This window comes from Dryobates pubescens, chromosome 1, assembly GCF_014839835.1.
Source record: "Dryobates pubescens isolate bDryPub1 chromosome 1, bDryPub1.pri, whole genome shotgun sequence".
NCBI lineage: Eukaryota > Metazoa > Chordata > Aves > Piciformes > Picidae > Dryobates > Dryobates pubescens.
In genome coordinates, this window is record NC_071612.1 from 54,248,283 (window position 1) to 54,266,379 (window position 18,097).

General features: G+C 42.0%; 2 protein-coding genes across 3 annotated transcripts; one reads left to right on the forward strand and one right to left on the reverse strand.

Moving 5' to 3' along the window:
- Positions 1–344: 344 nt before the first annotated feature.
- SAP30 (Sin3A associated protein 30) lies at positions 345–7,615 on the forward strand. Of its 2 annotated transcripts, XM_009900809.2 has the most exons (4): positions 346–967; positions 2,376–2,498; positions 5,047–5,145; positions 7,139–7,611. In XM_009900809.2, the coding sequence occupies exons 1-4, from the start codon at positions 656–658 to the stop codon at positions 7,259–7,261; spliced, it is 657 nt and encodes a 218-aa protein (XP_009899111.2). In that variant the 5' UTR covers positions 346–655; the 3' UTR covers positions 7,262–7,611. The 2 variants fall into 2 exon arrangements, with proteins under 2 accessions (XP_054022101.1, XP_009899111.2); XM_054166126.1 differs by lacking the exon at positions 2,376–2,498 and having other exon boundaries at positions 345–967; positions 7,139–7,615.
- A 2,784-nt stretch (positions 7,616–10,399) lies between these two features.
- On the reverse strand, positions 10,400–17,462 carry SCRG1 (stimulator of chondrogenesis 1). The gene is made up of 3 exons (XM_054166136.1): positions 17,376–17,462; positions 12,508–12,770; positions 10,400–11,008 (listed from the first exon to the last, which is right to left on the reverse strand). Exons 2-3 carry the CDS (start codon positions 12,741–12,743, stop codon positions 10,954–10,956), a joined length of 291 nt encoding a protein of 96 aa, XP_054022111.1. The 5' UTR covers positions 12,744–12,770; positions 17,376–17,462; the 3' UTR covers positions 10,400–10,953.
- Positions 17,463–18,097: the final 635 nt, after the last annotated feature.

Genomic DNA, 18,097 nt, shown 5'->3' on the forward strand with positions numbered 1-18,097 from the left:
GAGCCGACACTCCCGTACGGCGGACCCAGCCTCCTGGCGGCGGGAGAACGGGAGCACAAGGCAAGGCAGAGCCACCGGCCGCCACAGCAACAGAAGAGTGTAACAGCCACCCCCACCGCTACCGCGGGACGGCACCGCCGCCCTCAGAGCCGCAGAGCGGCACGCTGAGCCCTAGCTCGCGTTCCCGCTGCCGCCCTGCACCTCGGGAATTGTAGTTCTCCCTCTTCCCGGCTGCTGTAGGGACTGCGGCAGAAAGAACTACATTTCCCGTGGTGTCCCGCGACGGGAATCGGCATGCGCGGGCATGCGGGGCGGGGCGGCGGGCAGGTTGCTGTTGTTACATAGGAAACAGCTGAAGAGTCTCCACATGACAGGGGGGGAAGGAGGAAGTGGGGCGACTTGAGGGGTGCCGCCGCCGATCCAGCAGACGGTGGGGCTCGGGCAGCGGCAGTCGTCGGGGAGAGTCCTTCCCGCGACGTGCGGGCTGGCTGCCCTTGAGGGCGGGCTTGCGCCCCGGTGCCGTCGCTGAGAGGAGGCAGGCAGAGCAGGGGAGCGCCCCGCCGGGCCGCAGCGTCTCGCCGGGGAAGTTTAGTGTGGGGCGGAATCCCGCTGCCCTCTTTCGGACTCCCCACCGGCTGCGGGGGTGGCGCCGGGCATGAACGGCTTTGCCCCCGAGGAGGTGACCCAGCGCGGGGCGGACCCCGCCGCTGGCGCCGCAGTGGTGGGCAATGCAGGCTCCGCCGTGGAGGTGCCGCCGCCGCCACCAGCACCGCCCGGGCTGGGTCTGACCGCTGCTGCCGCGGCCTCGACGGGCGCCGGGAGTGCGGGTGGCCCCGGGGCCGGGCAGCTGTGCTGCTTGCGGGAGGAGGGAGAGCGGTGCGGCCGCGCCGCTGGCAACGCCAGTTTCAGCAAGCGGATCCAGAAGAGCATCTCGCAGAAGAAGGTGAAGATCGAGCTGGACAAGAGCGTAAGTCTGGGGAAGGGGTACACGGGACCGCTGCCCCCCGCCAGCGGGTCTTAGCAGTGTGTGCTCTGGTGGCGGCGGTGTGTCCGGTACCGAATGCGCTCTTTAGGGGCCTGCAGCTTCTATGTCTTAGTCGGTCTGGGGGCTTTTAATAAAGTTTAGGATTGTTTTTTCCTTTTGGAGATGAGGCAGTGTTGTCTTCCCCTTCCCCCCTTTTACCCGTAGCACTGTGGAGTTTTGCTGGCACTGCAGGAGCTTGGCCTGAAAGTGCTTTCCCTCTGCAGGAGAAGGGTAGTGGGGAAGAGGGGAATCGCCGTTCTTGCCTACCTCTGGGATTCCCTCCCACCCTCCAAGAGCCGAGGGCATCGGCTGCGTGTCTCTCCGTTTCGCCGGAGCGGGAAGAAGCGTGGCCGGGAAGCGCTCCTCCCCCCGGGAGCGGAGCCTGCATGGCTCCTGGCGCACTAGTTTGTGTCTGTTCCTGGCGAGGGCAGCGCTCGGCTGCTCCGCCTCGTGTTGCAATGTTGCACGTCTCCCCTTGCCACAGTATCTTCCGCTCGGCAGCCATCAGGCGCCGCGCAGCGCGGCTCGGCGCGGCCAGGCAGGCGGAGCGGGAATTCCCCCCTGCTGAAGGGGGCGGTTGCTGGGCTGCCTTCGGGCGCCTTTCTACGGCGGGAAATGCTCGGGCGTTCCGGAGTGGTGCTTGCCCGTATCCGGTACTGCGGGAGAATTGCCAAGCACGAGGGCAAAGCAGCTTAAAATCCGCGGCAGCTGGCGCGACCGCTCCGTGCGCCCCGAGGGACCCATACACAGACTACGGCCCGGGGTTTTTTGCACACTGCGGGCGTGGTGCCAAAAGGCAGCCCCGTGCTCTCACTGCTGTTCAAGCACGCAGCTCTGAAATTCAGCGGTGGTGCGCGCTGAAGAGCTCTCCGAAAGCTTCCAGATCCATACAAAGAGAAACTTTTAAAGAAGAAAGAAGGGGGGTAGGGAGGGAAAGGTATGTGGCTTGACCTCGCCTTGGCATTGAAAGTAAAACATGGAGGGGAGGATATAGATGGGAAATATGAGCCGTCTTTTTGCCCTGGAAAGGGTAACTGAAAGCTTGGTTTTGTGTTTGTTTACTTCCCGATCCTCGAGCTGCGATGAGTGGCTGCAGGCAGGGCTGTCCTCGCGTGTCTCTGCAGCCGTGTCTCTGCAGACTCAGCACTTCTGCAGCCTCAGAACCAAGCCCGGTGGCACTGCTCTGTAGCACAGCACGCTCTTTATTTAAAAGAATCCAGCGGAAAAGCTTCCTTGACTCTGTTAATGTGACTGTGATTGCTGGAGGGTTGTCTCTGTATATGCTTTTATATCATAAGCCTGGGAGATACTTGCATGGATTTGATTGAAAGATGACATATTACTCTTCTAGGCAAGACATCTGTATATTTGTGACTTCCATAAAAACTTAATTCAGAGTGTGAGAAATAGAAGAAAGAGGAAAGGCAGCGATGATGATGGTGACTCACCAGTACAAGATATCGACACTCCAGAGGTAGCTAAAGAATGGTGATTTTGTTAAAATAATTGTTGCGCTGATCTTGTTCTTACTGACCGGGTCTGTACAGGTGCCAATTTTCTACCCTTGTAGCTCTATTTTGGAGCATGTGGGGGAAGGAAGATTCCTGTCTCACTAACTGAAGTTCGTGGTATATTTTCCCTATTCGTTGTGTGGAGCAGGATGAACAAGATTCAAGTATTTTTAAGTGTCTGCTGGTTCTCTCAAAAAAATTTGCTATTTTCAACCTTATCCTCTTTAGTGCCTCCTCTCCAGCATCCTGCTAGAAGAGGTGCTTTGCCACATATTGACGAAATCTGCTCTCTGCAGGAGTTGACAGCTTGAAGGGAATTGCACATAGGACTCGGTATATAAACATTTCACTGCCACGACCCTCAAACCATTTCTTTCTGTGCTGAATGTGTTGCATGTGGCTCTTGCAGTTACTCCATTGCCTTAATTACATTGAACACAGAAAGTTTAATGATAGCAATTCTTTGTTTTTACCCCTTGTTGGGGGAAGAGACATTCAGGGAGCTGTGCAAGAAAGGAGTGAAGGACAGTGATTTTTCTCACCTCCTGTTTTCACTGCCAATGAAACCTCATATTGTAAAAGCAAACTACAGCTTTCAAACCTTTTACATAGGATACTAGGAGAGACAACATCTTAGGCTCTCTCTTTCCTATATGTGCTCTGGGTTGTTTCTGCTATAGGCTGTCTTAGTAGATGCTGTTCAGCATGTTAATTTTGAGCAGAAGCTGTCATGCCTATCTGGTCAGAAATTGCTTCATAAGAATGTCATTTAATTAACACTTATGGTCAGCATCCGCATATGTCAGCAATGTAAGTGATGAAACTGAGTGCGAGAATCCCTGCCTAAGGGCACGTGGCTCCACTCTGAAGGCTAAGGCAATCTCGTAAGAGGATTTCAGAGGCTTGAGAGTAGTTCAGTGTGGGGCTGTGTTGTTTGTCTGTTGAATTTGTGGAATTGTTTCTTTGAAAGTTCTGTCTAAAGCTAATGTTTTCTGTGGTTTCAGGTAGCTGGCACAGTGGTAATCACAGCTGTCCTGCAAGTCTGGTTTGTTTACTGATGAAAGAATTATAAAGCATGTCACAGCTGATGGCTATCTCTAGAAAAAGAAAGCAAGGGTTTTTAAATGGTATTACTGCAGGAAAGAAAACTTCCTCGAAAGTGATTTTGAGGAATTTCAGCTGGCCATGTGGACAATGGCAGTATGTTCATCCCCTTCTTCATTTTCAGTTGCTATTCAGCTTACTAATAAGAAAAAAAAATCGTCCTTCTGAAGACTTGAAAGGCCCTCCCCATTTCCATCTCTATTATGACCATCACTACTTGTTAGAATTGATTTCTACAGGATAGAAAGCAGCTTTCACGGTAGTGTTAGCTTCAGGGACTTGGTGGAAAGCTGCTGCTCCTCCTCTGTGTGGTGCTCTAGGATGTGGATTCCTCACTGTCATTTGGGAAGTATAATTTGTGCAATCTAAACTTAAGAATACCAAAGGATTCCTGTCCTCTGTTGTTCAAGGTGGCATCCTACCAAGTTTGGTCAGGTTACCAAGTATATGCTAGGACTGCTGTTTAAATATTCTGTAGTTGAGGCTTTCAAATTCATTTTAAGTGGAAGCGGATGCCTTAATCTTTAATGCAGTGAGTTTGGGAGAATGCTACTGCAGTTACCACTGCTGTAGCAGATTTTCTCATTCAGCCTGCTTTTGCATCTTGCTTTCCCGCTCGGTCACCTGATTAAGCTCTCTTATGTTGTCAAGGAGGGAGGGAGGGTAAGCTGTTGCTGGGGGAAGTCACTGTTGATCACAATGCATGGGATTCAAAACAGAGTGAGTACTGGGTTAAGGCTGTATGTTTATATCCTTAAGAGGACCTTGTGCAATTCTCTCAACTGTCATCTCTCAAGGAAAAATAGTTTTGGACAGCTATGCCCGTGCACATAACTTCTGCATTGTGCTTATGTAGCAAGGATATGTTTGGAGAGCAAGAGAAGCTGTTTTCTTCTCTCACCTCAAGCCAAGAAAGCTTTCTGCTCTAGACATTTTTCAAACTCTAATTGTGCTGTCTCATGGTGCAGATTTGCTATATCTTTCATGCAACTTGTATAAAATTTGATGGCTGAAATCACATTGTAGTGGCTTCCTTTGAAGCAGCATGCTCGTGTTACATGAAAGCTGTTACTGGGCTTTTGTGCTATGCTTGTACTAGAGAACACTAAAAAAAAACAACACCCAACCACCCAGAACTGATTAAAGTACAATGATAAGTTACAAATATTATCCACAGCTAAGGGGAGGCAGAGCCATGCTTCATAACAATAAAACACTCTTAAACCAAACTAGGCTCTTTTCATTTCTGCTGGAAGGTGCAGGGTCAAGTTTGGGGTGTTTTTTCTCAAAATGAGATCTGCTAAACTGTTTACATTTGTATCAAAATGGTTTTGAGAGGCAAACTATTAATGACTGAGGCCTTTTCAGTTACATTAGATTGTTTTCTTTCCCCCTCTTTTCTTCTAGGTTGATTTATATCAGTTACAAGTAAACACACTTCGAAGGTACAAAAGACACTTCAAACTACAGACCAGACCGGGACTTAACAAAGCACAGCTTGTTGAAGTACGTATGAGTGTTTGTTCCGTAATAGAAAATGCAACTTGCTCTAGCATGTGGCTTTCTACACAATGTGATCCTTGCATAAAGAGCATATGTAACATGGATTTTATGAGAACAAAAGAGAACTGCTTATCTGGCTTCCTTCATGCCACAGCTTCTGAGCCAAGTAAGTCAAAAGTGAATGTTCTTCCCACAGGAGGAACTCTTAACTTCTGAAAAGAGTGTGTGCTGCTGAAAAGTGCTGTGTTGAACTGGCACAATAAGATGATCTCTGTGTCCCTGAATATCACAGAATTATGAATTTATAGTCTACACATTACTCCCACCTTCACCCAAAGTGTCCTAAAGAAGTGGCAGAAGAGTTGTAGCAAGGTTCAGGCTTTGCTGTAAAAAGCTAGTTGCTGCAAACATGTATTACTCTACATAATAAGCATGGAATGGAAACATGAAAAACAGACTTCTATTGCTAATTAGTTCTGTTAGTTAAAACCACTGGCATCCACCCCTAGAACATGACTTTGAGATCAATTTTTTTTTTCTTGCCAATATTCTAAAAGTGCTGAAGCTGTGGCATGTACAGCCATAAACATTGCTGCGTGTAAGTGTAATTTTAAAGGTATCCTCCTGCGCTGCAAAGATGCAGTTGGAGCATGCTGACGTAAGTATGTGGGAGAGCTGGTGGTAACAGGGAGATACAGCTGCAGTTTCTTTGATTTTTGTATTGTTACACTCAATGTGCAGACATTTTGTTGGTGTCTCCTGTAGTTCTTGTGGATTAAAGGCAAGGTTCTTCAATGTGTGGGAGATCTCAAGGCCGAGCTGTGAAAGAGTAATACTGCTGCCACTGAGTGAGAATTGGAAATTGGTCTTCTGTTTTCTGATGTGAGCTGAGATAGAGCTAGCTCTTGAATTAGCAGGACTGGCACAAGCAGGTTTTGTCCTACAAAACCAGCGTTTCTGAGGGCCTGCCTTAGGTACCTCTCAAAAGATATTTCCATTGTCTTAATGTTTCTTGTGCTGCTTTGATGTGACTAGGCAAAGCTTTTGTCACGTGCTTGCCATGACCTGTGGGTATTTGTGAGCCATAGCTGCAGAGCTTCCTCATTTTACAGTTCATGTGATTCCTTGTAACTTGTCCTAATGTATAGTTGACATTCCTCTAGCTATTACTTAGAAGTCCACTTTAAAAGACTCTTTCAAACTACTTCTGTCAGTTTTTTGAGAGTGAGGTTTGGAAAGCTTTCTAACCTGTTAATTATGCTAAACATTTATGCCCTGTAGTAGTCAAATGAGCAGTCCTGCTTTTCGCACTTCCTCTTGCTAATTTGAATCTACTGAAGTATTCTGCAAAAAGCCAAGGGATAGGCTTGGGTAGGTATAGCATTTTGAATGCTTAATTTTAAAGTTGGTGTTGATTTTGATGAAGGAAACACTTTCTAGAATAACAGAAGTGGCTGGAACTATTTAGAGGTGGTCATATTTTAGTGATTACAGCATGGCGCGTCTTTGATAGCTCTGCTTTGAAAAACTGAATATTCAATTGTAACTCCAAAGATGATTGTATTGTCTTAGATATTTCTATAGGTGACCTGATAGATATTTCTCAACCTCAGTAATGAGCAGTAGCCTTACTTCTGTGCTGTTGCTCTGTTGATATTCTATAATCATTACATGCTTTATAGTCAAGGTTTGTCCACATAAGAGTATGATTACACTTATCCTTGTTTTGAACACTTCTTTTTTTCTTTTCTTTTTTCCCTCCCCCCCCCTTGACATTTTTCTAGTTTTTTTTACTTGGGAAATGAAGGTTATAATCTGCTGTAGTTGTTTCACAGTTCTCAGTAAAATGCTTCTGAACTCTTTAATAGCTTTTTAGTGACTTTCAAAGAGACATAGCTTTTAGTTTCTAGGTTTAATGAAGTCGATTTAAATCTGAATCTTCTATTTCTGCATGTAAGAGTGGTTATTTAATTTCCTTGCATTCTTCTTTTCGTAGATAATTGGCTGCCATTTTAGGACAATTCCAGTGAATGAAAAGGACACCTTAACATATTTCATCTACTCGGTGAAGAACGACAAGAACAAAACAGATCTAAAGATGGATAGTGGGGTTCATTAAACGTAAAAGGTTGGGACTGAGATTCAGGCTGCAAATCGAAAGACTGAGGGGTTTTGTTGATATACAAAAGCTTTCTTTGTAACTTTTTTTCCCCCAGAGAGCTTATCTCTGTTTTATTTTTCATAATCTTGCTGATTTGTTTGAAAACCATCTCTTAGGAAACAAATTTCCTCAGCAAAAGTATTTTAAATAAATATCACTGATACTGTTGCTCAAGTGGGTGTGTCTGTAACTTATTTAGTGAGTTACTTGTAGCTAATAGTTATGCTTTGAATAATTGTGCATTAATATTCAAGTATTTTTCAATTAAAATGTGCCAAGGATATATTTATGAATGTACTTCAGGTTCTCATGATGCAATGCCTTTAAAACAAACAAAAAAAAAACCAAAACAAAACAACAAACCAACCAACCCCAGAGAAAAGCTACAGCAGACTTGCAGACAGTTCTTTTTACTAAGTTAATAGGCTTTAAATGACAGTTCCCAGTGGTTAGCTGGGCAAAGACAGATGACTAACACTTTCTTTTTTCCCCTTTTATAAGGAAACAATTGATGGAAGGTTTGATTTGTTTATTCATCTTGTCATTGCTGGAATATATGCTTCCAAGCACTGAGGCCTTTGTGCACCTGTACTGAAATGAAAAAAAAAAATGCAGCTCTTGAATTTCAAAGCTCTTAAGTATGGATGAAAAGACTGCTGCAGCTTACTGTGCTGAGAAGTCCTTCCACTCCATAAGAAATCTTTTAGCTGCTGACTTTTTGTCTGCATAGGCTGTGCCTAAGGACTTAATTAGAGAATGGAAGATAGTGTCTGTACTGGATCAATATGGTGCCTTCTGATAGGTATACTCTGCTCTTCATCATGTTTGCTTTATCTTAGGCCTGTTTAAAAACAAACAAAAATAATACAGAAAAAACCAAACCCCACAAACAAAACAAAACCCAAACTCAAAACTTAGGATAGCATATCAGAAAAATATCAAGCAGTACTTTTGCTTTCAATTGAATGTCTTTGTAGTGTCTGATGTTGAAGACAGCATTATGAACGATGCCTCATATTGCTCGTTTTAACAATCTAAATGTGTGGTGTATGGCATATGATTTTCTGCTTTAAGATGGGCAATAGGCTGAAGAAAAGTCAGAGGGGGAAAAAGTTTTTTGTGTTGGAGCAGAGGGGAATACAGCTTTAGCTTGTTCAGTTAGCATCTGTTGCAACTCTTCATCAGATGTTTAAAAGCTTTTTCATAATTTGGGAAAAGTGAGCAGGCAGTGCTTCTGTGGTCTAATCTGCTCAGTGTTAATCTTGGAACTACCTTGCTGGCATCACTGCAACTAAGATGCTTCATTTGCTACCCGTGATGCTTGCACAGAACTGACTGATAAACCCTAATCTCAAACTGGCTGCCTTCCCAGTAGCTCTCAGTGGCCTGATTTCTTTCACTTGCGGTGTTTTATGTATTTCCACAATAAAGTTCTGCAGTGCTGGCCTAAGTTCAAGACTGATATCTAGCTAGTGGCAGCTATAACTGGTCATACTTTGAAGAGATGTTTTTGCACCCATGTCACTACAGTGACTGCAAAGTTGTTTGCTAAAGATCCTTTGCGTAAGTTCAGCTTGTCATCTTCAAAGTACTAGTTGGCGAAACAGCCAGGGAATCTGGCTTTTGATAGGACATCTGAAGCCTTTGTGCTTTTCTTCTGAGTCTTTGGTGAGGGCAGTGTTTTCAGCTAAGCTTGGCAAGACCTGTAGAAGTTGTTTTAGGAAGGAAGGAGAGTGGAGAGCAAAACAAAACCAAGTTTCTATGGGAAATCAGTCTTAAAATTGCAGCCTAAGTGACCCTATCCTGCTGCACGTGGAATGTGGCAAAGCTTTTCTTCAGTGGATTGTAGGTTTTCCTTAGCCAGGAGTGATGGAAGGAAAGTAACTGAAAACTACCTACTAACTTTACTAACTAGCTATGCATCTGCCTTAAATATTTTGCTACTGCTGCTTTGGAAAACTGAATGTCAGGCATGTGCAACGTTATTCATGTAGAGGTGATGGCACTACCAACAGAAATTACATGCCCTTATTACTGCTAGAAGTCTATAAAGGACTTGTACAGAAGAGCAGATACCATATGTTTTCTTAGTAGAGCACTGACTTTGTATGTCTTTGACTGTGGGTTGCCAGATATGTGGGATATTTTTACCCTTAATTGATGATTTGGTAGGAAGCCCAAATGACTCAGGAATAATTACACAAACAGGCTTAAAAAGTCTGATGACACAAGCTGTTTGTTTAGCAGTCAGTAGCATCAAAATTACACGGCAAAAATAGTACGCACAGACTTAGTTGAAATATTTATTATTAGATGTGTATAATCACAGACACACTGCTCCACTATCCAACCCTCCTTTACAAACAGAGGAAGAAGAGTAATCTGGCTATTTTATACTGCATATAAAGTAAGCCTGGTAAACTGATGATGGTAGGTTTTGTGGTGTTAATGGTGCAAGATTATTAGATGGACAGAACACTTTTTGAATGGGAAAGACTTGTGTGGTTTCTTCAATGCTACCCGCGTTCCATGTGACTGACTTGATAGCTGAAGAGTTTGTATGTAAGACAGTCACCCAGGCTCACTGCCTTGTTCAGGTGACTTTCCTTAAAAATTTATGTTTCTTTGTAAGCTTTGGCTGGTTTTTATCTTGCACTGTAGTCAATACTGGCTGGTGTTGAGAGGTGACTATATATGCAGCCTGGATCATAATACCTCTTAAACACTTCTAATATTGAGATATACCTCTTTGTCTTTACTTTCCTACTTATTTCTCTAGAAGGCTAACCTAAAAATAAAAAGCTGGCACTTTAACTCTTAGTTCTGAGGTACTGTATTTCAAACAAGACAATTTAAAAAGCTGTTACGTGTGGATTTGTGTGTTGCCTTAACAAACTTTACACCAGTTCTATCCTTTCTACACATCTCTCTGACTAGAAATACTCTCCTGTAGTTGTTCTAGTATTTTAGAAGTTCAGTGTTAAGATTAGCCAGTTCAAAGTTTTATGGATTGCATAATTAATGCAGGTAACCAGTCAGACATAATTAAGACCTACATGTGCTTTAGTACTGCTATTTGAGTTTTGACCTTCCCCCCCACTGGGAAATTTTCAGATGTGAATGTTGGAAGTTCACCTTTTGCATGTCCATGTTTTTTTAAGATGCCTGATTAGAATATGTGTGCCTGTCTGTAGAAGTGCAGGTACTGAGCAGCCTCATCTTAACATTAACAGTGTGGTGGAAATAAAGCAATAGCAAGCTGTACTTGCAGGAGGTTGCTATAAGAATCACATTCTTAGCCAGGTGAGGACTTAAGCTTGGAGTCTCTTCATCAAAACTGGTTGAGAATGTTGTGATGGGTAACATGAGTTAGGCTTTTTGCTGGGGGATGTGTACTAGGATGTGTTACGAGCTTGTACACCATTATGGAACTTAAGGCAGCCATCAAATTTGAAAGAACTTCTTACATATTTGAAATTCCAAAAAGATACAGAAAGGATTTCTTCTACAGTATAAAAAGAGACACTGCCTTGTGGTTATGAAGGAAGGGGTTTTGTTGATGCTGGTTGTTTTTTTTTCCACTTCAAAGCATTATTATTACAGTATTACAGAATGATGTTTGTTGTCTTCACTGGCAGACTTGATGTCCATCACTGACTTTTGCAGGGAATCACAGAAGATATCGTTGGTCCAAAGAAAATATCCCTGAAAGATATTATTAGATTTGAAATAATTAGAACACTGGCCTATTACAACTTTAACATGACATGCATTTCTGTTTGGGGGGGGTTGGGTTGGGTTTGGTGTTTGTTTATTTTTTTAGCTTCTGGTGGGATAGATATGTGAGATTACTCTCTGTGTGTGTGGGATGACCCTCTAGCAATGCAAATGCAATTTCAGGTCTAGATGCAGTTCCCGCATTTCTACATCTGGCCTGGCCTGGAAGTGATGGCAAAACTTTAATTCATTCAACAGAGTGCCAGAGCTCCACCCTGATATTTTAGCTTTGAGAAAGTAAACTCACATAGCATTATGAAAATAAATAAGTTTGGCATGTGGACACATAGTGCAATTTATCCTGAAAGCATACTTGCAAATTAGGTCTTCTGCACCTCCAGATAGTTGAAGGAAGACCTCCTTATCTATTTGTGTCGATATCAGAAACATTGTTGGGCTGCTCAAAGCTCATAGGCTGAAGCTGGAAATCCAGACTGTGCTTCAGGGTGAAGACAACATATCTGGTTTTATGGAAAGTAAAATATGGAAAACTTCTTTAAACCCTGCTCTCAGTTTGAATGTGAGGTGTCTGGATTTAGAAGTCATCCTCACTTAGTTCAAATCTAGTTCCTTACAGGAGTGCTGAAATTTACCTTTTATTGGATTTTAGGGGACTTGAGACATTTTTGCTTGCCTGTAAAATGCCATCTCGTTAGAGTCCCTGAAGTATTAGCACGTTTTGAAGTGTTGATATTTTTAATTGATGTTTCCTGAAGTAAAGACATTGCTGGAAAGCTGAATGAAGCATCTCTTAGTACATTTTAGTACTTCAAACCATAATGGGTTAGTGGTGATTATTAACTCAGTTTTGTTGGGAAGTGCATTCTTTCTGTAGAACAACCACAGAAACTCCCAGGTTCAGTGGCAGCATTGTCATTCAGCTTTGTCAGCAGTGCCAGTGCGACAGAGAAATGCCGACATTCTTGGGATAAATCTGTTCCCTCCTTTGCAAGCAATTGTGAATCTGTTTCCCCCTGTTTGCTTTCCTTCTTTGAACAGCTGTCTTTACAGACTCATTCATTCAGCTAAAGTGTCTGCATTCAGCATGGAATAGCAAAATAGTTCTTTACTGTGGAACAGAAATCAAATGATTTTGTTGATGGTCCTGAAAACAAATTCGTTGCAAAGTGCTGTGAAAAGGGATTTGATATAGTTCTCATATTTAGCTTAGATCAAACACGAGAGTCAATTGCTGGGTGATTTTTAAATGCTGAAGTCCTCTATAACGGGACATACAAATTTACAAAACCTGCAAACTGGCAGCATATCAGGTAATCTGCTGTATTTTGATAGCATTTCAAACCATCTGAAGTGATGCATTTCTTTAAAAATGGTAGCTTATTCCTTCAGCGGAAACTCTAAAATGATGGAAATACAATGGGTGTTCATAGAACTGTAGAAGTGTGTATGAAATGACACGGTCTTACTTTGGGCAGCAGAGCAATTCGTTCAAGTTGCAGTAGCAGATCACCTCACAGCCCTTCCCTTCCCAAAAATGATCTTGCAGACTGTCATCAATTTGTCGAAGGTTCTCCATGCCTTCAGGGATGCTGTGACAGTTGTGGTCTTTGAGGGACCTCTTGTAACAAGAGGGACGTGGGGATGGCACTGCAGGGGTTCCCAGGAGGGTGCTCAACAGGAGCAATGCTGAGACCATCTTCATTTTTGCAAAGGTTTCCGCAGCATAGCGCTAAAGAGAAATGAGGTACGTGACACAGGTATAGCTGCTGAACACATCTCTTTCTCCAATTTATTTTCTGGCTTTCATTTTTCTTTCCTGTGAACTTTTGGATGTTTCAGCCTGAGAGCTGGAGAGTGTTTTCTCCTAGGAGGTAAATAATATCGCAGCAGAACTGATATTCATTACTTTCTGTACAGCCTTGGGAATACTTTCATCTGGAATCGAGGCTTCTGTTACTGGCAATTTTGTTTCTTTGGCCTCTCACCTTGAGAAAATTGCTTTGAGCTGAGTGTGTTCTCTTGGTGGTGTAAGTGAATGTATCAATTGCTACCAAACCAGGAGAAAATGTGCTGGTGTGTTTCCGTGCCTTCCTGGCCATTTTGCCTGTCAAAACAAGAGTAACTCACATAAAATTAATAGTATCTTTCTCTATCATGACAGAGGATTGAGTTCTCTGGACTGCTTGAGAAACTGCAACATTAAACAGTAAATGAGGCTGAAGCTCTGTGCAGTGCTGCCAAATGGCACTGTCCTGGACTGCAGGCTTTGGTGTGGTACAGCATTATTGAGAAAAATCTTTTCTGTATCTTTTTTTCATGATGCAAACTTGCTACAGGAGGTTGTTCTGGTTTAATTGGCTTTTTAAAAGACAGGAGAAATTATCCCTTACAAAATTTTCCTCTTGGTGTCTAGGCTTCCTGTCTTCTGCAAGTGCTTGTTTATTGCTGGCTGTGCTGTTCTGTGGTGCTTTGCACAGAGACTGACACAAAGCTTTGGATAAGATGCTTGGACTTCCATTAATTTCTGAAATAGCATTTTGAACAGTGCTTTAACCTAGATGTTGTTGGTATAAGGAGAGAATGGAGTTTTTACCTTTCCTTATGCTTGAATAAAGGGGGTCTGATACGGTGGTGGAGTTAGCATCATGGGAGGTGTTCAGGAGGAGACTTGACAGGGTGCTTGGTTGCATGGTTTAGTTGGTTGGGTGGTGTTGGATGATAGGTTGGACACGATGATCTTGAAGGTCTCTTCCAACCTGGTCTGGTCTATTCTATTCTATTCTATTTACCAAATTTAATTAGGAATTCTTCTCTGAAAACTAACCTAAAGCAATGCCCAGCTCTGCCCAGGAAGTTGTCCCTTAGTCCTCCTTTCTGGACTTGCGTTAGCCTCAAGAAAGACTTAGTAGTCCATTGCTGTATTGACACTTTGGAGTTGATACTGTGACACTACAGCATTATGGCTTGCAAGGCTGCAGAACAGAGTGCTCTAGATTAACCCAGAAATAACTAAGAATAAAGCACATTCTGATCAAAGGCTCAAATGATAAGTTGACAGAGCTTAGATTTAAAAAAAAAGAAATAAGGTATGCCAGCTGTAGAAGTCACTAAGGCAATAGTCCTACTTGGGTTTTTATGTAAAATGCTTGATGTCACCTCTGAAAAACTATTCATGTATAAGTTTATAAATGTCTAAGTTTAATGTATTTTGTAGTACTTTTTTTCTTGGGTAGTTACATCACTACCATAGTGGTCTGGCTGATCTTCCATTTCTTCAGTCAATGAATGACAGGCTACAGAGTCTACCTAAGAAAATATGGGAATTAGTGTTTGTATTAGGGATGAAATACTACTACACCTCAATGCTCTTTGACTGTGTTTTTCCATACGATTTTGTGCAAACTTTTTGACACTTATAGCCAAATGAAATATTACAGAGCAGCCAGTGTATTAAAGAACATGACTGAGGTGAAAATAAGCTCTTGTGTATTTTTGAACTTCTGTCACAGAAGGAAAATTAATTGAATGATTCCTTTTATTTTCCATGAAATTGTACTTGAACTTTTAAGTAAGAGACTCCTATAAACTGCTAGTAATGGAGCCTTGGGGAACTATTTTTTTTATTACCTAAGAGTGGAGTATTGAATAGCATACTGTCTTTATTAGTTTTGGACTTCAAAACTACTTCTTAAATAAAGTAAACATTGTTCTAACTTAGCCTGATATTGTTTCTCCAAATTGACTAAAGAATTAATTATGTATTGTTATGTTAATGCTTTTATTTTTTAGGAGTATAAGAGCTGCAGTTACGAGAGTCCTGCTCAGAGAAGTCTAATGCTCAAAAGAGAACAAGTTTGTTTACCTCATCCTTTGATAAATGCCAATGTCATGGACTACGATTTAACATTCTTTTGATCAAATAATGGAGACTAATTATTTAAGTATTTAATGAAAGAAAAATTCCATGAAGGAAAGATGTAGGATGTGGGGTGTTTATGCCTTTGTGTTTCCTGTAACTGGATTATTCTGTGAGTTCTTCCTCTGAGGATGAAGCATTCATCATACCTTGGTTTTGTGTATGGTGGGTTTATTTTTTTGTTTGTTTGTTGTGGGGCTTGTTTGGTTATTTTTTAACTCCTAGTGATTGAGGTGATCTTTCCCTACATGGAGTTCAGCTGGAATGATTGTTTGAATCTGTTGCCAGCTGCCTGTCTGCTCTTTCTGTCCTGAAAATGGATGGATTTTCTATAGACTGTCAAATTGCTGAATTCATAAATTGTGACCTGCAATATAAGGTGACTCACTACTTGCCTTGGAATATAACAGGATGTTGCTCTAGTGCATCATCGAGGGGGTTTATGCAGATGACTGACAAAGTCAGGATTAGCAAAGTCAATATGCTGGTGAGCTATGGATAAACAGCTTTGCTCACAGGTTAGTTATGCATCTAACCAATGCTCAGCATTGATGTTATTAATAAATAAAATAATAATAATATTACTTCTGCTTAAATAATTCTTGTGGGTTTATGCAGATCATAATCAAAAGGAAACTTTCAGTCAAAGGACCTTTCTTCAAAGTGTTATTTCTTTCCTGTGGGAGAAAGGTCCCAACTTGCAGATGAAAGATTGCTAAGGACCTAGGTGTTTCATCAGCTCCCTGCATAGAATTGACACTGATTAACTTGGCAGACCTTTCACCTGCAGCATCTTTTTCTGAGAAACTGCTACAACTTTACAGCTGCACAGATGATGGAATGTCTCTGGCTGCCTAGGTAAAAACCAGAGCTGACACATGCATATTTATCTCAAATTCATATCCGAAGCCATACCTGCTTTTGTGTACCACAGAAACTGGTTTTTTTTTTCACTGATTTGTTTTATGAGAAGTGTGATGAGCAAATTCAGTCACTAAGGTGACTCAAATGCTAATTGCTAGCAAGTGCTCTGTTAGATTTCTTTATTTTATGAAACATTCTGAAAAGACACAAGTGCCAATCATGCTAAGCCTGACCAGGTGCAGGTTGGATAACAAGTGCTTTGAAATAATTTGGAGTTTCATGTAAAGGAAAATGATTAGTTTGGGAACGTGCACAGTGAGCCAGAAGTTGGTGCTATCCCTGCTTGTTGAGAGTGTAGGATTTATCCTGCCAGACAATTTGGCACCATCTGCTGGACGTGCAGGCAGTCAAGAGAAAACCAAAGAGAAAAAACCCAGGTTTCATCCTCCCTGACCAGGAATAGAAGAATAGTGTTTCATGGGAAGTCACATGATATTAGCAGTAGGTCAGGTGTTAGGAGCTAGGAATAGGGGAAACTGAGAAATGGCATAAAATGTGTATTTCAGCACCTCTAGAGATTCTGCATGTTTTGGCATAAATTAAATATCTACAGTTTGGTCTATTGGCTATTAAATATACCCTTCAGAGTTATGAAGCTGTCTGCATCTCCAGTTGCCTAACGTTGAAAGCAAAGAGCACATTAAATGGTACGCCTTTGGTGTATGATATCTTGTCCTATTTGTCCATTTGTGGTGCGGGCCGAGTTAACAAGTTGTGCTCAAAGTGAAGCAAACAATATCTATTTGCTTCTTAATGTGCACTGAGTTCAAGCACCACAGATATCTATTAAAAATAAAATGTCTTTTATTGTTTGTTTTGTCAAGCTTCCAGTTCAGAAACACCTGTAAAACGCTGAGCTAAATATTTACTATTTAGGTATGTTAGTGTGTAACAGTTGGGCTTGTTAGTATAGTCCTAAGAAACCATTACACAAGAGCTGCATAACTGATAATATTATTCAGATTTCTTCTTTTTTTTTCCCAGCTTTAAAAAAAATAAAAATTGCTTCAAATCGATTTTGCTTCAACAGTTGGTGAATTGTAAGGAAAGCAGCTCTTCCACCAAGGATGAATTGAGTGAATTACTGCTTTGTAATTACCATCAATACCACGATTCTTTCCAGAAACTGAGTTCTCATTAAAACCCATTTAGTTTTCTTAAAGACAGCAATTCATTGTGAACATCTCTCTCTCTCTCTTCATATTCACTGATTTTTGCAGTAATATTGAGCACTGGAAGGCAATATACAAGGTTTAATGACTTCAGATATGAATATGTAGCACCCACCTTTGAAGACTACCAAGATAGTGACAGATTTCTCCTAAGCTGGATCTTATCCATGCATCTGTCTTGAATTGCATCCCTTGCCTATAGTGTATCTGCATCTCTCCAAATATTCTACTGCATTTTCCTATGTATATTTGTAATTCTATATTCTGGTAACTAACATCAGTAGAACAAGGGCGCAAGGATAATTTAATGAGTAAGACATACCTTTCTCTTCTGCTTCACTCTCAGTTTCTTGGCAGCAGTATCTTTTTATGTGCACCCAGAGAGAGCAAGCTAGCAGGAATGAGAATAGGGAGGGCCGATGTGTGCTGATGTACAAACAGCTCTTTGTTTGCCACAGCTTCTGCCTGTGACTGACACGCTCTCTTCTCCAGCTGGGGACCAGAGGATGGGCTTGAAGACCTACCTCTACCACCAACCTAGACTGAGAAGGGGTGGGAAATGAACATATCCTTTCCATCAAGAAGCGATTGTTTCATCCAGGATCCCTGGTGTCCTCAGAGCAAAGTGTAACATCCAGAGCAAGGGAAGAGGAAACACTCCATGAAATAACCACATCTTGCAGAGGAAATTATTTTAGACTGCTATAGCTAATCAAATGATCTGCTATGGTAAAAACACACAGTGAGATTCTAAATGGAATCAAAATATTGTGTATTAATGAGAAAATAGTCGTGAGGGTGAGGTGTGTGTCCTCATATTTCTGCTGTAATTTGGCAGAGCATACTGGATCTATTTTGTGATGTGAATAGCCAAATAAGATTGTACTTTAGCTGTTCAGCTGTAATACTTAAACTTTCTAGTCTGCATCATTTTTATTCTGATGTTACTTTGTATGTAACAAAGAGTGTAACACATCTATGTGTTGGCCTGCTTCCATACAGAGGCTGGGTAGTACAAAAAGGTGCCCTTCCTCTGCTGACTCC

Bases quoted from the DNA above. Each gene is read 5' to 3' on its own strand.
- SAP30 (XM_009900809.2), top strand. From the start codon at position 656: ATGAACGGCTTTGCCCCCGAGGAGGTGACCCAGCGCGGGGCGGACCCC. The intron at 968-2,375 runs GTAAGTCTGGGG...TTACTCTTCTAG, and splicing joins AGATCGAGCTGGACAAGAGC to GCAAGACATCTGTATATTTG. The intron at 2,499-5,046 runs GTAGCTAAAGAA...CTTTTCTTCTAG, and splicing joins AAGATATCGACACTCCAGAG to GTTGATTTATATCAGTTACA.
- SCRG1 (XM_054166136.1), bottom strand. From the start codon at position 12,743: ATGAAGATGGTCTCAGCATTGCTCCTGTTGAGCACCCTCCTGGGAACC. The intron at 11,009-12,507 runs GTAAGACCGTGT...AATATCTTTCAG, and splicing joins GAATTGCTCTGCTGCCCAAA to GGATATTTTCTTTGGACCAA.